A 22,694-nucleotide genomic window follows, 5' to 3' on the forward strand; every position below is an offset into this window, starting at 1 on the left:
TCATTGGTTAGCGTGTATCGGCCTATTAGCCAATAGGGGGATGCCATTTATCCTTTTCTGACTAGCTGAGGGTGCCGGGTACCCAGAATGGTTGAATCTGCCTTAGTTTTATCTAGTAGCAACAGACCGATTAGAGTTCCCGGAACCCAGGATCTGGGATTTACTTTGACTAGTTCAGCTTGCAGTTGATTATAAGGGTGCACTTTTCTAGCTCGCTGATTGTAGCTTACTGGAACTTATCTGTAATACTTGTTCCATGCCTTCTCCCCCATCTTATGACACATCACGCTTGTCTTTACAAGTCCTTCCGATTATCTCTGGGATCAATCAGGACAGCAAGTATTGGGATTTGGTGAGAACTTCTGGGGATGAGGACGGAAAGCTAGAAGGGGGACACACTGCCTTGTCTGTGGTGAACTGACATCTGTACATTGGGATTCACTCTACTCAACTTTGGTGTTCCGCGGTGGTTTTATCTGTTTTCTCACTTTCATTCTGCACAGCTGCCCTTCCAGCAGATAAGCTGGGATGGATGGAGACAATGACCCTCTAATTCAGCGCGTGAGCAGAGCCCACAGCTTCCCAAGAAGGCCATTGGCGGGTAAGTAGTGAGGGTCCTTGGAACTGGAGTTGGGAAGATCTGGCTTTCTGTGGTTTGCTTTCTTTTCCGGGCACCAAACCCTGAGATGGTGACACTGGTTTCCAGTCCTGGAAGAGAAAGCAGAGTCAAAGATCCTCCTCCTCACCCAGAACAAACCCCGAAGCATTCTTAATGTAAGTGCAGCCCCCATTGGTCAGCTTTGCTTTGGCTCTTGGAAGTACAGATATGCTTAATCACCTGTGCTGGATTCAGTGGGACCCTGAGCCCCAGTGCCAGGCTACATGCCCTTCAGCCGGGGGCTGTCGTTCCCTGGAGCCCAGTCACGCCTGAAGCATGAACTCAACTCTCCTGGCTAGCATCAGGACTGCTCCCGTTACTTCCTCTTTATGAGAATGGCAGTCCTCATGCTGGAGCCACCCCCACTTCTGCCTTCCCCTCCAAATCTAAAGCTTCAGATTCACCAGCCAGCTTCACAAAAGATAAATGAAGACTCAATTAATTGTTACCATGGTTACGTGGAGTGGCCACACTGAGGATCCCTATCACCATTACTGTCATGAGGTAAAAGAGAGGAGGGGTTTGGGATGGTTGTCATGGAGGAAACCATGGAAACAAGGTTGCTAAGGGGCCAGCTCTAAATTCAGAGGAACGAGACCACAAGTGGGGAGTGGGTCTTAGTGGGCTCGAGGCGCTTTTCTCCAAGACTTAGGAACAGCTTTTTGCTACTTGCTCCTCTCCAACTCAGATACTGAGGCCAGAGGTAAAGAATGCTGGAGAACCAGGGCCATGATCAGTTTAAGACCATCTTATGTGTGTGTATCTATGAGGCGAAAAGCCCATGAAAATCCCCTTCAAGCCAAGCAGAGATGTCCTGTATCAGGAACTGCCTCTTTGCCTTCGTTCCATGCGATGGGCCAGGCTGCATTCCAGACACTATGGCCAGGTAACTGGCAAGAGCCCTGATCTCCTATGGAGCTTAGCACAGGAAAGCAATTGGTTCGTTGCTTTAGAGTCACGGTCGCTCAAGTCCAGGTCTGCAAAGTGGTGTTCAGTGAGCTATCGATAGTTCACGAGCAAGGGTCCTGAGAAAGTCCTGTGTTTCCCCAGGAACCCTGAGGGTACCAACTTCTCTGACTACCATCTTGCCCCTTTAGTCAGACTTGGTTTTTTTTTTTTTTTCATATGACCCCAAGGTCTTTGTCTCTGAAACAATACACCAAGGATGGAGCTCCCTGTGGTAGCAAAGAGACATTTCAAAAGAAATTTAAGACAATAAATTGCTCTGGGCTCGTCCTTCCCCCCAAAGTAGGGTCTCACTGTAGCCCAGGCTGACCTGGAATTCACTCTATAATCTCAGCGTAGGCTAGAACTCATGGCAATCCTCCTACCTCTGCCTCCTGAGTTCTGGGATTAAAGGTGTGCGCCACCACACCTGGCTGCTCTGGGTTCTTAATAGATTAAATGGGGTGGAGGGGGATCAGCTCCCTGCAGCTTGGAGCTACAGCCCAGCACCCCACTGAGGGGTAAGGGTGCACTGAAAAAGAGTCTGACCTCCTGGGAGAGGGATATGTCTCTCCTGCACCCCCCACAAAGGACTGCCTGGTGTTTTGTCAGGCCTAGGTAAGACTGTGCCTTGTTCTGGGAAACTGGCTGGGAAGGGGCTGGGGCGGGTACTGCCAGCCTGCTTCACTGCATTCTCCACTCAATGTGCCTCTGATTTTCTCCATGTCCAGGCAAGCCCTTCCTCAGTCTGGGTGAACAGAACAAATCAAAGGGTGGAGGGTGGGCCAAAGAGGAAGCGCTGGCGATTAAACAGCAGAAGAATTAAAAGCACCAATCGGGGAGGGTAATTATCCTTCAGCTGCTGTAGAAATACAATTAGGACCTTGCACTTAGAGCCGCCAGGATATTGTGGCGTTTGCTAATTAAGGAGCGGATGTGCCCTGCCAGTGCAATTAGAGGCGGGCCAGGGCAGTGGGCCTCACCTCTTTCCACGAGCGCAGGCTGCCAGGGAAAGTACCCAGAGACCCTGCATCCCCTGCCCACTATCCCTGCCTCATCCTGAGCCGGGTTCTCTCGAGTCTTGCCACCTTGGGCCGCAGGGACCTGCAGGAAGGGGATGTGGAAAGGGTGAACCCACTAGATGTGTTCTTTCTTCCTTCCCTTCTCTGGGACAGTAAATGGGCTTTATGAAGTCTGAAAAACACGGTAGAGAAATGAGCTGCCAGTCTGCTTCCCTTGAGTAATAAGACTTCCCCATGATTGAAGGAAGTGCGTTCTGATGGAAACTAGAACACTTCAGGAAAAGAAAGAAAGGAGAAATGAGGAAGTCATTTCTCCCCCCCCCCATCTTGAGTGAACTGGGGAATTAAGAGGTGAGGAAGGGGTTGGGGAGACCACGAGCTTGGTGACGGGAGAGTGGACAAACGCTGGCTCCCCCTGCGGACGCGTGGCAGACTAAGGCCGGGAGGCGGGGTAAGTGATGTCGTGGACCGGCCAGCCCCATCTGGAAGACTAGTGATTTTGTTGTTGTCTTGTTGTACCCAACAACAAGTCCCAGTCTGCCGCACGGTGCTGGCCACTGCAGCAGGTGCCGGGAAGGGCGGGGGGGCCCCATTTCTGGGTATCCTCTCCACACCTTCTGTGTTTCCTAGCAAGCGTCCCAGGAGACCACAAGAACACCCCCCTCACCCTCTGGCTGAGCGCTGCTCAGGTAGACTTCCAGAAATAAGGATGGCTCCAATGTGGGAGAGGAGAGAGACTTCCTGTCCTCTGGAGCGGTGAACTGTCTGAAAATGCACCCCATTAATGAGTCACTCATTCACCCTTCAAGCTCTTTGAGACCCCTCCCACCCAGCAGTCCAGGTGCCCGGTCCCTGGCAGCGAAGTGGACCACCTGACTGCCTCCCTTGCAGCTTGTCTGTGTCTGGTGGGGACGGGGCTGTGCTGGGGACGTCCTGACTCATAAGTTTGTCTTAATGCTGACATCAAAGAAGTGTCACCAAGAGAAAAACTGACCTGGGGAAGCCCCATCCCCCACTAGAGCAAAAGTAGTGGTAAGATAAAACATTTTCCAGCCTCTTGTCTTTCCTTTTTTAATTCCTCCCTCTGTTTGCTTTTGCAGTGGAACCCGGGGTTTCACATATGAGCTACACCCTAATCCTCCCTTCCTTGCTTTTTCTTTGTCTGTGTACAGGGAGAGGTGGGCACATATGCACACTTAGGGTTAGGCTGGAAAGCAACCTCCAGTGTTGTTCCTCAGAGACAGTCCACACTTTTTGAGACCCTCCAGTGTTGTTCCTTAGATACCATCCACGCTTTCTGAGACAAGGTCTCTCAGTGGCCTGGAACTTGCCAAGTAGACCAGACTAGCTAGCCAGTAAGCCCCAGGGATCCATCTGTCTCCTCCTCTCCCCAATGCTGAGATTACAGATTTGTGTCACCACGCCCCGCTTTTGAATCAAGTAGGGTCTCACTCTAGCCCACGCTAACCTGGAATTCACTATGCAGTCTCAGGATGGCCTCGAACTGTTCTGGGGATACAGGGCAAGTCTTGATCTTGAGATGCAAGTACTTCATCAACTGAACAATCCTCCCCGCAAAGCCCCTCGTGGCCTTTCTTGGTGCCCCTGCCTGGGAGCTGCCTTGCCATTAAGTAGGTACCAGGGCCTAATGTTGAGACCTTGGTGAGGTAAGTGTCCTCTATTCCCGTCCACGTTGCGTCCCCCCACTCAGCCCAGAGCTCTGGCATATCTTACAGCTTAGGTTGCCTTGGGGGTTGTACACTTTCAGAGATAGAAAACACTCAAAACGTAACCACTGGCTAAGCTCACCAGACTAATAGCACTCGCTAGGTAAGTGACCTTTGGCAAGTCACTTTGACCGCTCTGAAACAGGTCAGGGTTGTGACCCCCACTGTTCCCCCTTCCTCCAAACAGCTCTGCTTCCCTGTTTCCATCCTTTCTCCCACCCCGCCAGAAGCCAGTGGGGCAGCCAGTCCTATTAGAAATCTCATTCACACTTGAGAAGTCTGCAAATTGGGTCACTCAGTGGGTGTCAAACCTACAAGAGGCCAAGAATGTGTGGGCGCGTACGGGGACAGGATGGGTAGAGATGGGAACAAGAGAGGAGCAGCCCTCAGCATCCAGGGCTGCTATGGGGATGGGAGGAGAGAGGGCCTGTGTTCACGAAGCAAACATCTGAGAAGGGAAAAGGGCCATTGCTTCTGTGAGAGAAGAGTAAGAAGCCCATATGGGTATGGAATGTGTACATGTGGGGGAGGGGAGAGGGACCCATGACTCTGAAATCAAACACACACTGCAGTTTCAAATCTGATTTCTCCACTTCCAAGCTGTGTGACTTGGAGCAAGCACTTAACTTCTCTGAACCTCTAGGATGCTTCAACTCTAAAACGGAATTGAACACACATGTCTACTTAAGTAGGTAGTTGTGGTAACTGGGCAAGGGGAGTACCATAACACGTCATAGCATATGTATATACTTAATTTTGCTCTCTTTTGCTTCCTCTCTCATAGTTTTCATCAGCACTGGACATCCATAGGTCTTTTGCCCTGAAGTCAGGACAAATGGGAACCAAGGTCTTTCTACTCCTTCCCTTCTCATGTAGTTTTATCATATTTAAATGTTGGTCCCAACCTTGCCCAGAACAGCACCTTGTCCATTTCAAGGTGCTCAATACATGAAAGAGAGATTAGGGCCGAGGATGTAGCTCGTTTGGTAGAGGACTTACCTAGCGTGTATAAAGCCCTGGGTTCCATTTCCTATAATCCCAGCACTTGGAAAACGGAGGCAGGAGGATCAGAAGACAGAAATCAAAGGTTAGGGAGGCTGTGACTTGCCTCTAGGGCCCTGCAAAACAGACAACGTATTACTTGGTAAAGTGACGCTCTGGAGTTTCAGGACACAAAGGCGACTCAAGGATCGGATCATCTGGTTTGCCCACCTTAACTGCATCAATGCGACTCTGATTCGCTTCTGAGCCCCCACATCTTAACTGACGGGCTCGGGTTTTCCGCGGGGACACGGCGCCCTCTGCTGGACTTTCTACGCATCTCTTTAGCTGCCGTTTTCAGTCTTGCTAGCCTATAAAACCAGGGAGCTCTGACATGAGCCCCTTTCAAATCCTCAGCTCAGGACTCTTTGAAGCAGAATCCTGGAGTGTAATCCACACATGGGAAACTGTTCAAGCTCCACACGCTCAGTGGACACTGAGGAACACTGATGGAAGAACTAATCGGCTAGGTGAAGAAGTTGCGGTCTAGAACTGAAAAGGCGATGGTAAAAATGAGAATTTCCCTAGATTGAATCTCTCCAATATCCCATTTAAAAAGAATTAACTTGGAGCTGGAGAGATGGCTTAGCGGTTAAGCACTTGCCTGTGAAGCCTAAGGATCCCGGTTTGAGGCTCAATTCCCCAGGACCCAGGCTAGCCAGATGCACAAGGGGGCGCACGCGTCTGGAGTTCGTTTGCAGCAGCTGGAGGCCCTGGCACGCCCATTCTCCCTCTCTCTCTCTCTTTCTCTCTCTCTCTCTCTGTCTGCCTCTTTCTCTGTCTGTTGCTCTCAAATAAATAAATAAAATTTTTTTAAAAAAGAATTAACTTGGTGAGACCAAACTGGACCTAATAATACTGAAAATTCTCAGGAGCCCAGGGAAGGGATAATAGTGCCATAATTGACTTGGTGATAGGCTAGGCCTGGGTTGGTCCAAAGTCCAGCTGCTGTTGAGTGAGCAGCACTGTTAGAAGTGGACGCAGAGGAAATGATGTGAGTAAATGATTTACATTGGCCCCTAGATTTTTCTCAGCTTCATACCTTCTGACACTGAGTCTTAAACTTGGCCCTGCTTTGGGTCATCTGTTAAGAAACTGTTAGAAGGCATGTTGCTGGGCTGGGGACGTGGCTTGCCTAGCATGTGCCCTGGGTTCTAATCCCTGATACTATATATCACACACACACATATACATACATACATAGTACACACACAATTATTTTCCCCATTCAGCAAGTCCAACCCAACAGATTCCCAGGCCATGAGTGCCTAAGGCAACCACTGTGCTGAAAACTGACCTGGTGGACATCTTTCAGGTCTGCACCTGGCACAGAACTCTGGGCATCCCAACAGCACCCCCAAGTTGTCCTCCAAATGAATACCATGGCAGACAAAACCATGATCTTGGCATGATTTGCAAAACAAATCAAGTATCATGTCTCAATTAAAAAAGTGCAAGCCGGGTGTGGTGGTGCACGCCTTTAATCCCAGCACTCGGGAGGCAGAGGTAGGAGGATTGCCATGAGTTCAAGGCCACCCTGAGATGACAGAGTTAATTCCAGGTCAGCCTGGACCAGAGTGAGACCCTACCTCGAAAAACCAAAAAAAAAAAAAAAAAAAAAGTGCAAGTGGTCCTGCGTGGTGGCTCACAAGTTGAATCCCAGTACTCAGGTGGACAGGTAGAAGAAGCACAGTGAGTTCAAGGCCAGCTTGAGACTACATAGTGAAGTCAACGACAGCCTGGGCTAAAGTGAGACTCTTCTTTTTTTTTTAATTTTTTTTGTTTATTCTTTTTATTTATTTATTTGAGAGTGACAGAGAAAGAGGCAGGTAGAGAGAGAGAGAGAGAGAGAGAGAGAGAGAGAGAGAGAGAGAGAGCGCGCGCGCGCGCAAATGGGCATGCCAGGGCCTCCAGCCACTGCTGACGAACTCCAGATGCATGCGCCCCCTTATGCATCTGGCTAACGTGGGACCTGGGGAACCAAGCCTCGAACCGGGGTCCTTAGGCTTCACAGGCAAGCGCTTAACCGCTAAGCCATCTCTCCAGCCCGAGACTGTTCTTGAAAAACCAAATATAATAATAAATTTGGAAAAGAGCAAGAGAAAGGCCAAGGGACCCAAGCTCAAAGGGGTTGTAAACTATCTTTGTAGCAGGATGAGAGAGAGATTTTCACTTCAGGAGTGGTAAGAGGAGCTTGGGAGCTTTCCTTAGGTGGCAAGGACAGGGATACTGGCATCCACAATCAATATGTGATCCTTAATGAGTGTCTGGAACCTCACTTTTTTTTGCTTGATAATATTTCTGTGATAATTTAAGTTACAAAAGACATATCAGAAAGATTGACATTTAAAATCTTGTCAAGAAATGGCCTGGATATGCATGACCTCACAGTGCCTGACACTACCTCTAACTACACAAGACCATCATAAGAGGAGGAAAAGATCATTACATCAAAATAAAAGAAAGACTGATTGAGATGGGGAGGGGATATGATGGAGAATGGAGTTTTATAGGGGAAAGTTGGGGGAGGGACGGTATTGCCATGAAACTCCATTTTTTTTTTTTTTTTTTTTTTGGTTTTTCGAGGTAGGGTCTCACTCTGGTCCAGGCTGACCTGAAATTAACTCTGTAGTCTCAGGGTGGCCTTGAACTCATACCATGGAATAATTTTTTATAATCATGAAAGTTGTTAATAAAAATTTGAAAAAAAATTAAAATCTTGTCAAGGACAGTTGTGGTGGTGCACACCTTTAATGCCAGTACTTGGGAGACAGAGGTTAGGAGGATCGCGGTGAGTTCCAGACCACCTACACTACAGAGTAAATTCCTGGTCAGCCCGGGCTAAAGTGAGACCCTATCTCGTAGACCAACAAAATAAAATAAAATTTTGTCAAATGGGTAAATGTGGAGCTCTCAGATGGTGGAGTGCTTGCCTAGCATGCATGATGTCCTGGGCTGTATCCCCAGCACCTCACAAACTGAATATGTGGCCGGCCACACTGGATAATCCCAGCACTGGTCAGGTGAAGTCAGGGAGATCCAGAGTTCAAGGTTGTCACAGACAGTTTAAGGCCAACCAGAGCTACGTGAGATCCTGTCTTAAAAAGAAAAATTACTGCTGGGTGTGGCAGGGCACACCATTGATCCCAGCACTTGGGAGGCAGAGGTGGAAGGATTCCCGTGAGTTTGAGGTCCCCCTGAGACTACACAGTGAATTCCAGGTCAGCCTGGGCTAGCGCGCGAAAAGAAAAATTACCAAACGTAGGCAACGGAGTCTCCATAGCATAGTGATATGAGGCTAACCTTATGCATTTTTGTTGTTGTTGCTTTTGAGACAGGGCCTCATGTAGCTCAGGCTGGACTCCCAACTGGATGCGTTCCTCTATCTTCCTCTTCCTGCCCCACCTCTCAAGTGCTAGAATCACATGCATTTACCACCAGCCCCTGATACATAATCCTGAGGCAGCTCGGGGTGACTGGGTCCCAAAAGTAAAAAGCAGGAATGTCCTTGAGTATGTCCTTGCTAGGAATCAGAGGAGCTGTCCATTCCTTATCTCTTGTCTAAAGAAGGTACCTCAGTCAGTTTTTCCAGAAAAAACCTGAGCCCCTCCCTGAGAAGGAGTTCCCCTTTCCTAGAATTTAGGTTTAAATATGATCCTGGCACCACAATGAGATTATTCAGAGGTGCTTACTAGGTGGGCACAGGCGCTTTTTAGCTGCTCGTCTCCTGATGTCGGGGGGGGGGTCCCCTACTCCTACATGGGCTCTACCCCTCTTACCTCCCTCATGGACGGTGCTCTCTGCCTCTTTCTCCTTCCTTAATCTAATAAAGTTTCTCTAAGTCTTACTCTTTCGTCTATGGATTTTAATTCTTTAAATTCATAAGACAAGAACCCAGGGTACCCTAAATTTATTGGCGCATTGGTGAGGAATTCCAAAATTCCCGGTTTCAACACTTTTTTGTTTGTTTGTTTGTTTGTTTGAGGCAGGGTCTCTATCCCAGGCTGACCTGGAATTCACTACATAGTCTCAGGGTGCCCTTGAACTCGCAGTGATCCTCCTACCTCTGCCTCCCGCGGTATGTGCCACCACACCCGACAGAGAGAGGGAGAGAGAATGGGCATGCCAACACCGCCGGTAGCTGCAAACTCCAGACACAATGTGCCACCTTGTGCATCTGGCTTTATATGGGGCACCGGGGAATCAAACTTGGGTCGTTATGCTCTGCAGACAAGTGCCTTAACCACTGAGTCATCTCTCTAGTCCCCTCAATCTTTTTTTTTTTTTTTTTGATTTTCAAGGTAGGGTTTCACTCTAGCCCAGGCTGACCTGGAATTCACTATGTAGTCTCAGGGTAGCATTGAACTCTTGGCCATTCCTTTTCTGTTTGTTTTCTGAGGTAAGGTCTCCCTCTAGTTTAGGCTGACCCAGAATTCACTATGTAGTCTCAGGATGGCCTAGAACTCACATCAATCCTCTTACCTCTGCCTCCTGAGTGCTGGGATTAAAGGTGTGTGCCAGGCTGGAGAGATGGCTTAGTGGTTAAGCGCTTGCCTGTGATGCCTAAGGACCCCGGTTTGAGGCTCAATTCCCCAGGACCCACGTTAGCCAGATGCACAAAGGGGCGCATGTGTCTGGAGTTCGTTTGCAGTGGCTGGAAGCCCTGGCGTGCCCATTCTTTCTCTCTCTGCCTCTTTCTCTCTCTCTTTCTGTCTGTTGCTCTCAAATAAATAAATAAAATAAACAAAAATTTTTTTTAAAAAAGGTGTGTGCCACCACACCCATGTCCTTTCATTTATTTATTTATTTTGGTTTTTCAAGGTAGAATCTCAGTCTAGTCCAGGCTGACCTGTAATTCACTATGTAGTCTCAGGGCGGCTTTGAATTTATGACAATCTGCCTACCTCTGCCTCCCAAGTGCTAGGATTAAAGGCGTGTGCCACCGTGCACAGCTTCAATCCATTTTCAAAGTACATAAAAGCTAGGCATGGTGGCTTTTAGTCTCAGCACTTAGGAGGTTGAGATAGGAGGATCACCATGAGTTGAAGGCCAGCCTGGGCTACAGAGTGAGTTCCAGGTCAGCCTGAGTTAGAGTAAAACTCTTTCAAAACAACAAAGTACATGAAAAAAATCTTTGGGGGCTGGTTCAATCATCTGGAGTTCATTTGTAGTGGCTAGAGGCCCTGGCACACCCATTCTGTCTCTCTCTTTGCTTCTTCCTCTCTCTTTCTCTATATGTCTCTCAAGTAAATAAATACATTAAAAAAAAACTCATTGGAACAACAATGTTAAATTTTACCCCAGCCCTGTGTTCCAAGAGGAGAAAAACAATGGATACGAACCCATTTCTCATCCTCTGGAATTCTGGAAGTTTATCATAAAGAAACACTTCTCCCTATAGCTGAGATAGACTTGGGGAATCTCCCCTCCAGCTTCTGACAGTGCAGGAGTATACTTCAAATTCTTTCTTTCTTCACTGATACACTGGACTCCTTAGCCCTCAAAGCAACAGGAAAAAAATGTTAACCAAACTTTGGCTAAGCTTTGTCCTGTCCTGAGGTCCTAGAATTTTGGCCCACCCTGAGCCTGAGCAACCTGGAACCTTCCATAACAACCCTCCTGAGGATAAAATGAGCCCTGGATAAAACCTTCTCTGACTTTCCCACAAGGCCACTTCTACTCACCTACGTCATCACAACTGGTTTCTTCTGTGTCCTCTTTACTCTGCTCAGCAAAGAAGACATACGTTGTCAAAGAAAATCACACAGCTCTCAACTTCAAAAGGAGTACAAGTTTATTCTGGAGCCAAATGACCATTGCCTGGGAATGCAAACTCAGATAACCCCAAATTTTATGTTAAAATTTCCTCAAGTTTTTATAGTTAGACCACAGATACAGTCATAAATCACAGCACTTCTCAATTATGCTGGTGAAAACATCAGATAGGGGGCTTGTAGCAAAGCAGTGGTGGGGGAATCCTGGGCTATTGGTTTCAGATGCTAACTAATGACACCCTTATCTTTCAGGCTGGCGGAAGGTAGGGGTCTGTTCCTGCATTTCAGCAAAATTTATTTGGTCACAGGCTGTTAGGTCAGACACACAGGCAGGTATATTAATTGGCCATCAGAGGGGCTAAGATAGCCCAAGACAAATTAGCCGCGGACCTGCAGCATTCTAATTTTTCCACTTTGAAATTCTAACCAATTGCCAAGTGTTTTGCAGGAAGTAGGCACAGATGTTTCTAAGAACTTCGGTTCACATAAAACATATGTTCATACACAATCTGTCTTTTCATATATATATTAACAGAGAAGAGGGGACTATTTGAAAGAAAGGAAGACCAGCTGGAAAGGGGAGGGGAGCAAGGGAGGGCGAAGGGAGAAGAAAATAGGATTAAAGTATATTATATACATGCATATATGAACGTGTCAATGAAACACATTATTTTAAACAAATCATATCCACTTACTTTAAAAATTATCTTTTTTCTCAATCTTTATTAACACTTTCCATGATTAAAATTATTTCTTTCAGAGGGAAAAAGTGTAAGAGTAAAGTATTGCAAAAGAGTAAGTAAGCTGGGTGTGGGGGAGCACGTCTCTAATTCCAGCATTCCCGAGGTAGAATCAGGAGGATCAGAAGTCATTACCAGGGGTTCCAGGTCAACCTGAGCTACAACAAATCCCCCCACCAAGAACAAGTGAAAAACAATGGACAAGTTCAAGACGAGTGTTCGTCGTGAACTATATTATTTCACCCGAATCTCTCAAACTCGAGGAAATGGGCAATATGGGTCACATTCGATCTTTATTTTATTTTATTTTTTCCGAGGTAGGGTCTCACTCTAGCCTAGGCTGACCTGAAATTCAGTATGTAGTCTCAGGATGGCCTCCAACTCACAGCGATCTTTCTACCTCTGAGCGCTAGTCGGGGGGAGGAGCGGGTGGAGTTCCGGCTGAGAAAAGCGTATTTTCAGCTTGGGTTTCTTTACAACTCCCCGCTTGCCCCGCCCCGCCCCACCCCGGGCAAGACCACGCCCACCTTTTGCGGGGCAGGATTGACCAATCAGCAGAGGTCTTAGGGCGGGTGCGGCCATCCAGCGAGCCAATAGGCGTGCAGCCGGAGCCGGGCTTGCCCCGGGCACGTCGGAGCTGCGGCCTGCCGGCAAGCCACGTGCAGGCCCTGAGACGCCGGTGGGTTTCGGGTGAGCTCGGGGACTCTGGGGGGGCCGCGGGGTCGGGCGATTTCGTGGCGGCGAGTCCCGGGCCCTGCGGCGGCGGTGTCGGGCCTGATCGGGTCTTGGGGAGGATAGGTGGGCAGCCAGGCCCAGGGCGCGACCTCACGCCGTCCCCTCTGGGAACCGGCCTGGGCCTGGCCGCTGGGGCCGCCGCGGACCCACGCCCGTCCTCTTCCGGGAAGGCCAGGCCCGTGCGTCACGCCGCCTTTTACCATGCAGCCAAGTTTGTGGTCAGGTCACTGCTCTTGGGAAGCTGAATGTAGGTAAAGCCCGCGGTTTATGGCGAAGGGACAGTCACTTTGTCTAGTCTTTTCGTGCCAAAGCCGGATCAAGAACTGACCTTGGCGGTTCTGATCTGCGGATGGGCTGGGTGTGTGTGGGGGGGTTCTCCCTTCTGCCAGCACGTTCTGGACCGTTTGCTGGGCAGCCTCCCTTAGGCCAGGGACCCTTCTCTAAAGCCTGCTGCACTGACCCCCCCGGCCAGAGAACGATTTGCAGGTGGCCTTGCTGAAGGGATTGTGACCTTGGGCACTTCTCGCCAGCAGAATCGCCCCTCCATCTGGGGTCCCTGCCGAGCCCGTGAAGCAAGCTGCCCTTGATCATTTGTTGGGTTTTGACATGTCAGCGCGGAGGCCAGAGCCTGTAACAAAGGACTGCTTTTGTGTCTTCGAGTACAAGGCCAAGAGACCTTTGGGAATCTAATTTTTTTTAAATTTTTTTTTGTTGTTCATTTTTATTTATTTAGTTGAGAGCAACAGAGAGAGAGAGAGAATGGGCACTCCAGGGCCTCAAGCCACTGCAGACGAACTCCAGATGCATGTGCCCCCTTGTGCATCTGGCTAACGTGGGTCCTGGGGAATGGAGCCTTGAACCGGGGTCCTTAGGCTTCACAGGCAAGCGCTTAAGCGCTAAGCCATCTCTCCAGCCCGGGAATCTAATTTTTGTTTTCACATCTTAACCGGCACGGTCAGGAAAGCCACCCAGCCCTGGCTTCACCTCCTGAGCTCAGAGCCCCGCAGCCCCTTCTCAGAGAAGTCCCCTGTCCCCCCCGCATCTCACGTCAGAGGTCAGCAGGGTCAGCACAGGTCCTTCTGCCAGGTTCTTTCACGTGACTGGGCTAAGGCAAATTGAGATTCTGAATTTGTCTGTTCTGAGATGTGTGCAGATCTGAGTAAGTTGCCTAAGAGCCCTTTTAAAAGTCAGGGTGATCCTTGGGATGAGTAAACCAAGGGTGGCTGAGTCAGCACGGGTCACCGAGCCTCTCCCTGCCTCGTGTGCCAAGAGTCCTCACGCATATGACCACATCCACATAGATCGCACTTGACCTCACTTCCTTTCTCCTCCCTCCCCCATCTTTGCTGCTGCTCAGAAAGTAAAGTGACCCCCTGTCAGGCAGCTCCTTGTAGCCCCCTGGTGGCTCTGCATCTGAACGAGCCTAGCCTTCCTTCAGGTGCACCCTCACCACCCCTACACCACCCATCTCCACACCCCTGCGTCAGAGCCTCTGCCCTCTCGCCCTCTGAATGTCTATTTCTCCCTGGGCTGCCCAGTTGACCCATATGAAATTCTCCACTGCCAGGCTCCCCTCGCCCACGTTTCTGCCTGTTCCAGTGCCTGTGCAGGCTCTCGGGTGCCCTCTCTGCGAGTGCCGTTGCCTCTTCTCTGAGCATTCCCTTGTAACTGCCTCACACCCCCCCAACCCCCCGACCAAGCTCAAAGGGCCTGGAGACACTGTACTCTGTAGCCCTCAGAGGCTGGCTAGTGGAAAGCCCAGCTTGGGCTTCTAAAGAAGGCCCCCCATGGAGCCAACTCCTGGGGTGACTGGAGAGGGACAAAGACACTGTGGCTGCCTTTGGGGCTTTGAGGTAACCAACCTGTTGACTCTGCTGTGTAAGCCTCTGGCTGTGCTGACAGGACATGAGCTGAATGGTTTTGCTCCCTAGCTAGGCAGTTAATGTCTAGGATCATGTTGCCTATCAGGCTTTCTGGTGTGACCGGTTGCTTGTGGGCATTCCACCATAGTGATGAAAGGAAAAGGTAGTGTTCCCTGTCACGATCCACATTACGCCTCATACCTAGCGATGCTGGGCTGCTGGCGTCCAATCTGCCTTAGCCCTGTGTTCCACCTTTGTCAGGCTTTGGCCCCTGATGTCTCTTCACTGCTCTGCCTCCTCTTCCCAGAGGGCTACTCTTCCTCACTGGTGTGACTTCTGCCAGTAAGACCTCCAGAATCATACTGAAGTCCGCGGACAGACTAACCTCAGAATCCAGGATCCGTCTTTGTAATCTCCCAGCATCTGCAGTATAACCTTGGGGGATACAGGGTTCCAGAGGGCTAGTGCCAAGCAGCACGGGAAGGGGATGAGTGGGAGGGCCGGCAGTCTGCATGAAGGCAGCCCTGTCCTGCAGGTGATGCTGGGCTTCTGCCTTGAGCAAGAGAAACAGCTTCTCTGTGAGGAAGGGAATTGTGTACAAGATAGAGCTTGCCAGGACACTGGTGCAGAGCAGATTTCAGACTTTGGAGTTTTGGATTGAGGTGTTCAGCTATTTATGTAACCTTTATTTCCCTACAAACATCTTTAAACGTTTTGGGGGCTGGAGTGTTGGCTCAGCAGTTAAGCGCATTTCCTACACAAGCCTGAGGGGACCCTGAGAAGGCAATGGCCACATGCACTTGTTTGTAACCCCAGTGCCAATGGGGAGCAGAGCCCAGCAAGCTTCTAAGTTAGTAAAGAGAGACTCTTGCTCAAAACAAAACCAGGCAGAAGCACAGAGGAGTTGTGCTGACATTCTACTCTGGCCTCTGCAGGCTCGAGGAAGGGGCGCTGCAAGGGTACATGCATACACCAGGCCACACGGTATTACACACACAAGCAAAAGTTAAAACAGTCTTGGATGCTACCAGTAGTGGAGGTGAGCTTGGGGTTCAGAGCCTGGACTCAGCGGGAAGCTGCCCAGCATCTGTGCCTCAGCTTCTTTCCTAAAAAATGTAGAAGGTATTTGAGGTGCAAGTACAGATTTCCACACCACCCCCCTCCCCCAGGTAGGGTTTCCTTATAGCCCAGTATGACCTGTAATTCACCATGTAGTCTCAGGGTGGCCTTGAACTCCACGGCAATCCTACCTCTGCCTGCCTCCTGAGTGCTGGGATTAAAGGCATGCACCACCGTGCCTGGCACAAAATTTAATAATGATATGTGAGTCTCATTTGGGTGCCTTGAGCTGCAGGACAGCCCAGCTGGGGAACACTGCAGAGTGAGAGGGAGGGTGGCTTGGCACCCTCCTCCAGCCTGTTTGTGTACTCTCTCTCCAGCACAGTGCCCCATTGGAAGACAGCCTCCTTTGGTGTCCTTTGCTCCCAGCTGTGAGCTGCTTGGCATGGTGCTGGGGGAAGCCCCTGACTCCACTCAGGGTCCGTCCGTCTCCAACCTGAGCCCCAAGGATGCGGTTCGGAGAAGGAACAAAAGGAGGAGCCGACAGCACCAGCGCTTCATGGCCCGCAAGGCCTTGCTCCAGGAACAGGGGTTACTGAGCACACCCCAAGAGCCAGGGTCCTGTCCACTGCCCACACCATCACAGATGCCAGCTGACGTGAAGGCTGCCAGCAGCAAGAGGCAGCGTCCTAAGGCCGGGTCAGGCAACGGTGGTCCATGCAGAAAAAGGCCCAGCCCCAGGGAAGCCGCTGGGCCCTGGCCTAGCAAGTGTGTGGCTATCGACTGTGAGATGGTAGGCACAGGTCCCCGGGGCCGGGTGAGTGAGCTGGCCCGCTGCTCTGTCGTGAGTTACCACGGTGATGTCCTGTACGACAAGTACATTCGACCCGAGCTGCCCATTGTGGACTACCGCACTCGCTGGAGCGGCATCACCTGCCAGCACATGCGCAAGGCCATCCCCTTCCAGGTGGCCCAGAAGGAGGTGAGGAGGGGGTTGGGGGCTGGTTTGGGCCTTGTGACCCTTGAGTCACCATTTTGCCAGTGGAGGGGGTGAGTGAGACCTTGAGAAAAATGGCTTTGCCAGTTCCTACTTTCCATAGAATAGGGTAAATAAACATCCTGACATTGCTTCCATGAAGGGCTGCCAGGCTGTTAGCAGGGTGATGTTTGTAGAAAGGCTGTGCCAGAAGGAGGGCCATAAACAGCTTACGTTTCAGACTCTATAAAATCTGCATGCCCCACAGTCCTGCCACTGTCCAGGACTGATATTTTGGCTTTTCTACTTACGTTAGTTTTTCTGTTTTGACGAAAAGTTGCTAAGTGGTTGGGACACCACTAATGTACTGAGAATCTTCAAATGCACTTGACTACAGCCTTATAAAATGAACTAGGATCCCTGCTGCAGATTCCTCTGTGAACACCAAGCTCACCGGTGCTTAGAAAATCACCATTGCAGCCTGGAGAAGATGGCTTACCAGTTAAGGTGTTTGCCTGCAAAGCCAAAGGACCCTGGTTTGATTCCCCAGGACCCACATAAGCCTGATGCACAAGGAGGTGCACGCACCAGGAGTTCATTTGCGGTTGCTGGAGGCCCTGGTGCGCCCATTCTCTCATTCTTTTTTTTTTTTTAATTTTTATTAGCATTTTCCATGATTATAAAAAAAATCCCATGGTAATTCCCTCTCCCCCCCCCACTTTCCCCTTTGAAATTCCATTCTCCATCATATTACCTCTCCATCACAATCATTACATTCTCTCATTCTTGCTACCTCTTTCTCTTTAATAAATAAATAAATAAATTTTTAAAAAGAAAGAAAGAAAATCACCATCACATGAAAACCAGAGTCTAATCACTTGTTGGGCACACTCAGCAGAACCATACCTGGCAGTTGTAAATGGGAAATGGAAGCTTTTATTAGTATTGAGGGTCACGCTCGCTATCTTTAGGACCCTTCCCTCTTGCTTGTCTGTGTACTGACCCTTCCTTCTGGTCCTCCTAACCACAGGGATTTTATGAGGAAACGTTCTCAAAGGACTTAGTGCCACCACAGAAACAGACCTATTGAAAAATGGTACCATGGTTTTCCACGTGTTAAATGGCTAACCAGTGTGTACCACACCAGGCAGTAGGCAGTCTGTGGGGAAAGGCCTGCAGCGTGCCTATGGAAGCGGGTGTCGGCAGGGTGCTGCTCCTCAGGCTTGGTGAGGCGGTGGCCGTTTCTTAGACTTAGACTAGACAGGCTGGGGTGGCTCTGCACCCAGGCAAACAGGTTGCTGGAAGATGTTTGAGGAGTGCACATGCTGTGTTTTCTCATTTAAGTTCAGTTCAGCTGGCTACAGTTGGCTGCATTGATTTGGTTTATTTCTTCAGGTGTAAAATTATTGCATAAGCGAAGGTGCTAAAATTCATATTCTGAAGTTGTAATCGCTTATGAGTTGTATTGGAACAAGTTTACATTTTCCAAAGAAGCATTCGAGTAGAATTTTTAGTGTTTCTGGTTTACTGGAATCAGGCAAGTTGGGGGAATCACTTTGTGTACCCCTGTCACACACTGACAGCCTAAGCAATGCTTTTTTTGCAAGACTGGAGTTTCGTGATCAAGCAGGTTGATAGGAATCAAATAAGTAAGAGGGGAAGTCTTGTGAGCCCACCAGCTCCTCAGCCCCTTCCATCCATGCATGTGGTTGGTGGTGGTCCCGGGAGCAGGACTGCTTTCTGTCTGCCCAGATGGAGCTAGTGCGTGTTGGACTCGATCTCGTTTTACTTCATGGTAAGGGTGGGCTGTGAGACTGGCATGTGTCCTGTACCTAGCAGGAGTCCAAATGTGGCCTGTCCATTTGCCGTGAAAGCATGTGACAGGCCAGCAACCGGGTTGGCAGGCTTGTGGCCCTGACATGACCTCAGGGCTCTAAGAGGATGTGAGGCAGGGTGGGGAGCCGCAGAGCAGGTTTAGGGTGTGGGAAGGAGTGTCCTATTTCACTAAACAATGTACCCACCAATGCCAGACATGGTTCTTTTGATTTCACCCAACAGGACTTTAATAATAATTCAGGTGTGGTGACTCAAATCTTATAATCTCAGTATTTTGAAGGCTAAGCTTAGGGATCAGTGGATTCCAGGCCAGTTTGGGCTACAGAATGAAATGCTATCTCAGAGTCAAAAACAAAAATAAATACATTGTGTGCTGTCGTTGGCATTCACTGGTAAAGTCACCCAGAGCTTATAATGAATTAAGAACAGCTACACCATTAGATGGTAGATTCCCTGGAGGAAGGGCTTTGGCTTCTCATGAATAAGCTGAGACGTGAGGCCTGGATGGGGGTTGGGGAGGTCCTCAGCCTGAGCAGAGACTGTGCCAAAAGTTGCTCCTATCCAATGACTAGAAGACTCTTCCCACCATGGTCTCCTTCACCTTCACAACCACCCTCCAGGATGCTGAGTTTCACTGGCACCCACAATGGCCTTGACTCAGACTTGGATATCATTTTTAAAATTTTTTTTAAAAATATTTAATTATTTAAGAGAGAGAAAGAATGGGTGCACCAAGGCCTCAAGCCACTGCAAGTGCACCCCAGATGTGTGCACCCCCTTGGCATCTGGCTTATGTGGGTTCTGGGGAATCAAACCTGGGTTCTTTGGCTTTGCAGGCAAGCACCTTAACCACTAATCCATCTCTCCAGCCCTTTTATTTATTTATTTTTGACAGAGAGACAGAAAATGGTTGTACCAGGACCTTTCAGCTGCTGTGAACAAACTCCAGATGCGTGTACCCCTTGTGCGCATGTGTGACGTTGCATGCTTGTGTCACTGTGCATCTGGCTACATGGGACCTGGAGATTTGAACATGTGTTCTTTAGCTTTGCAGGCAAGCTCCTTAACCATCTCTGCGGATCTTGGGCACCATTTTTGAGCTTCCCTCTGCTGCTGTCCTCCAGAGGGGTCTATTACACCAATGGTAAGGGAGCTCAGGGGTCTGACAGTAGGGTCCTTTCTCCATTCACAGATTCTGAAACTCCTGAAGGGCAAAGTGGTGGTGGGACATGCTCTGCACAATGACTTCCAGGCCCTCAAGTACATCCACCCTCGGAGCCAGACCCGGGATACCACCTATGTTCCAAACCTGCTCAACCCACCTGGCCTCAACGTTAGAACCAAGGTCTCTCTTAAGGACCTGGCCCTGCAGCTATTGCACAAGAAGATCCAGGTGTGTGACTCAGCAGTGGTTGGGAGGGAACAAGGCCTGCCTGGTCTCTGTGTCCATTGGGCCATGGATAGGGTCATGGGCTGTTCCTTAACATTCTTTGCCCTGTCCGCGTCACCTAGCATGCAGCCCTAGACTTTCCGCCTCCTACCCTGTGAGCACCCCCTCAGTGATGGCCACGTTCCCAGGCTGATCTCTTCAGATCTGTCTCTCCTAACTTGTAGCTATGTCTTACATCCCTGTGTGGTGCTCTTCCGTCTCCACACCACACCTTCGGTCAGGGAGCTGGTGACTCCTGCCTTGCTGTGCTTTGTTGGCCATCTGACCCAGCCTGTGAGCAGGAAAGCTTTCAGCGCACCCGTGTTCAAGGAAAATCAGCTTACTAAAGGGAGGTGACCTGTGTGCCGCAGGTTTCATACCTTGGCTCTTCCTCCCTGTGTTAGTTTCTTCTATTGTCTGTGACAGAATGCATTTTTGTCTCATGGTTTCAGAAGGTTCAGTCCCATACGCTTACACAGAACATTGTGGTGATAAGAACATGTGGTGAAAGGACACTGACAAGACATCCCCCCAAAGATCTACTCCTAAAACCTACTTCCTCAAGCTAGACTCCACCTTTAAGGTTTCCAGAACCTTTCAGAATGGCCCCAGTAGCTGAGGAGCATGCCCACACACAGCCCATCCATATCCTGCCCACAGTAGCCTCCATTCTCTGTCGTGTGTTCTTGGGTCTGTACAGAGAGCTCTGGGAGGTCGGCCTGTCTTGCCAGGTAGTGATGTGTTGGTTCCTGTCCACAGGTGGGCCAGAAAGGGCACTCATCCGTGGAAGATGCCCTGACTGCCATGGAGCTCTACCGACTGGTGGAGGTGCAGTGGGAGCAGCAGGAAGCCAGCAGTGCCTCAGCGCCCCCTGAAGACCGCAGCTCGGACGTGGAGAAGTACATGGAGGACCAGTACTGGCCTGAGGACCTGGTCCAGGCCAGCTTAGGAGGAACGAGGGAGGCCCCGGATGGAAGAGAGTGAGAAAGTGTAGCGAGTGGGAAGTAGGGGCAGGGACCCTTGAGTGGTCCTCTCGGGACCGCCATTGCGGGAGAAAGCCTGGCACCTCAGGGGCAGAGCTCTTGCAGTCATCTGTCAGCATGCTGTGCCACAGTACTGCCCTCTGTCTCTGAGGGGTGTTGCTGGTGCTGTCCCCTGGCTTCTGTGGCTTTGTTAATGGTACTTTGTAGATTCCATGGAAATGACAGGTGGACTATGTCTTAGGGCCCTACAGGACAGGGAAAGCACCACAGGACTACCCAAGGCTGTCACTGGCTCCTCCGCTTCCTGGTCTCCTAGTGTCACCATGCTGTTATCTAGAAGGACAAGGAGGAGAGTACCTCCCTCCCAGGAGCTCCCTTATCAACTCTGACTGGGTGAAGTTCAGTTCTTGTCACCTCTCTTCCTCCGCAGGCACGCTCAGGTTCAGAGTAATGGACCTGAAGGTAGACCTAAGGCCCCTAAAGGACACCTGTCTTTCCCATCTCTGTTTCTAAAACAGGTCCTCACTCTGGTTTCTTTTTTCTTCCTTCTTCCTTTCTTCCTTTCTTTTAAAATTAATTTATTTGAGAAAGGGAGAGAGAGAATGTATGCGCCAGGGCCTCCAGCTACAACAAATGAACTTCAGACGCATGACCACCTTGTGCATCTGGCTTATGTAGGTATTGGGGAATCGAACCTTGATTCATAGGCAAGTGCCTTAACTGTTAAACCATCTCTCCAGCCCCCTCTCTGTGGTTTCTAAGGTGCAGCTTTGGGGTACTGGTAAGGAAGGGCTCATGTGACAGCCCCACTGATACTGCCACTTAGCTCTGGGACTCTTGCTTTCCCCTTGAGCCTTTTCCTCGTCTGTCAAGTGGGCAGTGACAGAGCCTACCTTACAGAGCTGCTGGGTGCCTCTCCCGTGCCTGGCACATGCCGGACATGAATGAGCTGTTGTTCACTGAGGCCAGAGCCTGAACTCTGAGCCCTTGGAAGCAGCTGTGGCCCAGACAGGACTGCCCTTGCTTGGCTCTTGAGCAGGTGGGGTGGTTCCAGAGTTCTCAGCATCCTGCCTGTCTTTTGAGGAGCGATGGCAGCAACAGCATAGGGTCGGGAGAGGGGCACACTGCAGAGACCATATTACTTAGTGTCAGCTGAGCTCCAGGTACACAAACCCTGGGTCACGGATTGTGTGGTCACTGGCTCCTCCCTGTCATCCGAACAGGGAGCTGGCCAAAATTATCAGCACATACTGCTGGCCAGGTGCCAGGGCTAAGTTCTGGTTTCCTTAAAAAGCCGTAGCTGGTGCCAGAGTCATTGCCAGCCAGGAGCTTTGATTGCTTGGTGTGGGGGTTGAAGGAACGTGAAACTGTTGGCCAATACTGTTGAAAATCAGCTTTGCTGTGAAACCATTTGTTCTGAAATAAAGCTCAATTGGAAAAGTGGGTGGTCTTTTCTGTGAATGCTGACGCTGGGTTGGAGGGTAGCTAGGGCCAGCTTGGATGCTAAACTTAACTGGGTGCTTTGGCCTTAGAGCCAGTATCTCTCAAGTGCATATTAGGGCTGCAGAAGTTATTATTCTGGATGCCTATTACACAACATAATTTCTTAGTCTCACCCCTAAGGTACTCAATGTTAAGCTTTCATTTATTGATTTTTATTTTTTTAATTTATGTGTAAAAAGAGAGTGAGAGAATGGGTGTACCAGGGCCTCTTGCTGCTGCAAATGAGCTCCAGATGCATGTGCCACTTTGTTCATCTGGCATTACACGAACCTGGCTTTGCAGGCAAATGCCTTTAACCACTGAGTCATCTCCCCCGTCGAGTCTAGTCTAAAGAAATGCTGGAGACTTCACTTGATGAAAGGCTTGTTTAACTCACACTCTGGAGATTTAAGAGCATGACTTTG

The 22,694-nt window shown here is 49.8% G+C and overlaps 1 protein-coding gene and 1 long non-coding RNA gene across 5 annotated transcripts; one reads left to right on the top strand and one right to left on the bottom strand.

Moving 5' to 3' along the window:
* Nucleotides 1-379: 379 nt before the first annotated feature.
* Nucleotides 380-5,616, bottom strand: LOC123459261. The gene is made up of 3 exons (XR_006636161.1): nucleotides 5,565-5,616; nucleotides 5,352-5,470; nucleotides 380-708 (listed from the first exon to the last, which is right to left on the bottom strand). It is a non-coding gene; the product is annotated as an uncharacterized LOC123459261 (long non-coding RNA).
* A 6,832-nt stretch (nucleotides 5,617-12,448) lies between these two features.
* On the top strand, nucleotides 12,449-22,230 carry Aen (apoptosis enhancing nuclease). 4 transcript variants are annotated; one of them, XM_045146430.1, is made up of 4 exons: nucleotides 12,449-12,586; nucleotides 15,944-16,545; nucleotides 19,568-19,768; nucleotides 20,564-22,230. In XM_045146430.1, exons 2-4 carry the CDS (start codon nucleotides 16,009-16,011, stop codon nucleotides 20,786-20,788), a joined length of 963 nt encoding a protein of 320 aa, XP_045002365.1. In that variant the 5' UTR covers nucleotides 12,449-12,586; nucleotides 15,944-16,008; the 3' UTR covers nucleotides 20,789-22,230. The 4 variants fall into 4 exon arrangements, with proteins under 4 accessions (XP_045002365.1, XP_045002364.1, XP_045002366.1 ...); XM_045146429.1 differs by having other exon boundaries at nucleotides 12,518-12,597; XM_045146431.1 differs by having other exon boundaries at nucleotides 12,538-12,586; nucleotides 15,949-16,545.
* Nucleotides 22,231-22,694: the final 464 nt, after the last annotated feature.

The sequence above is a fragment of the Jaculus jaculus genome, chromosome 3, assembly GCF_020740685.1.
Source record: "Jaculus jaculus isolate mJacJac1 chromosome 3, mJacJac1.mat.Y.cur, whole genome shotgun sequence".
NCBI classification, from domain to species: Eukaryota; Metazoa; Chordata; class Mammalia; order Rodentia; family Dipodidae; genus Jaculus; species Jaculus jaculus.

Excerpts from the sequence above, each read along its gene's own strand:
- Aen (XM_045146430.1), top strand. The coding sequence starts at position 16,009 with ATGGTGCTGGGGGAAGCCCCTGACTCCACTCAGGGTCCGTCCGTCTCC. Across the intron at positions 16,546-19,567 it reads TCCAGGTGGCCCAGAAGGAG|ATTCTGAAACTCCTGAAGGG; the intron begins GTGAGGAGGGGG and ends CTCCATTCACAG. Across the intron at positions 19,769-20,563 it reads TATTGCACAAGAAGATCCAG|GTGGGCCAGAAAGGGCACTC; the intron begins GTGTGTGACTCA and ends TCCTGTCCACAG.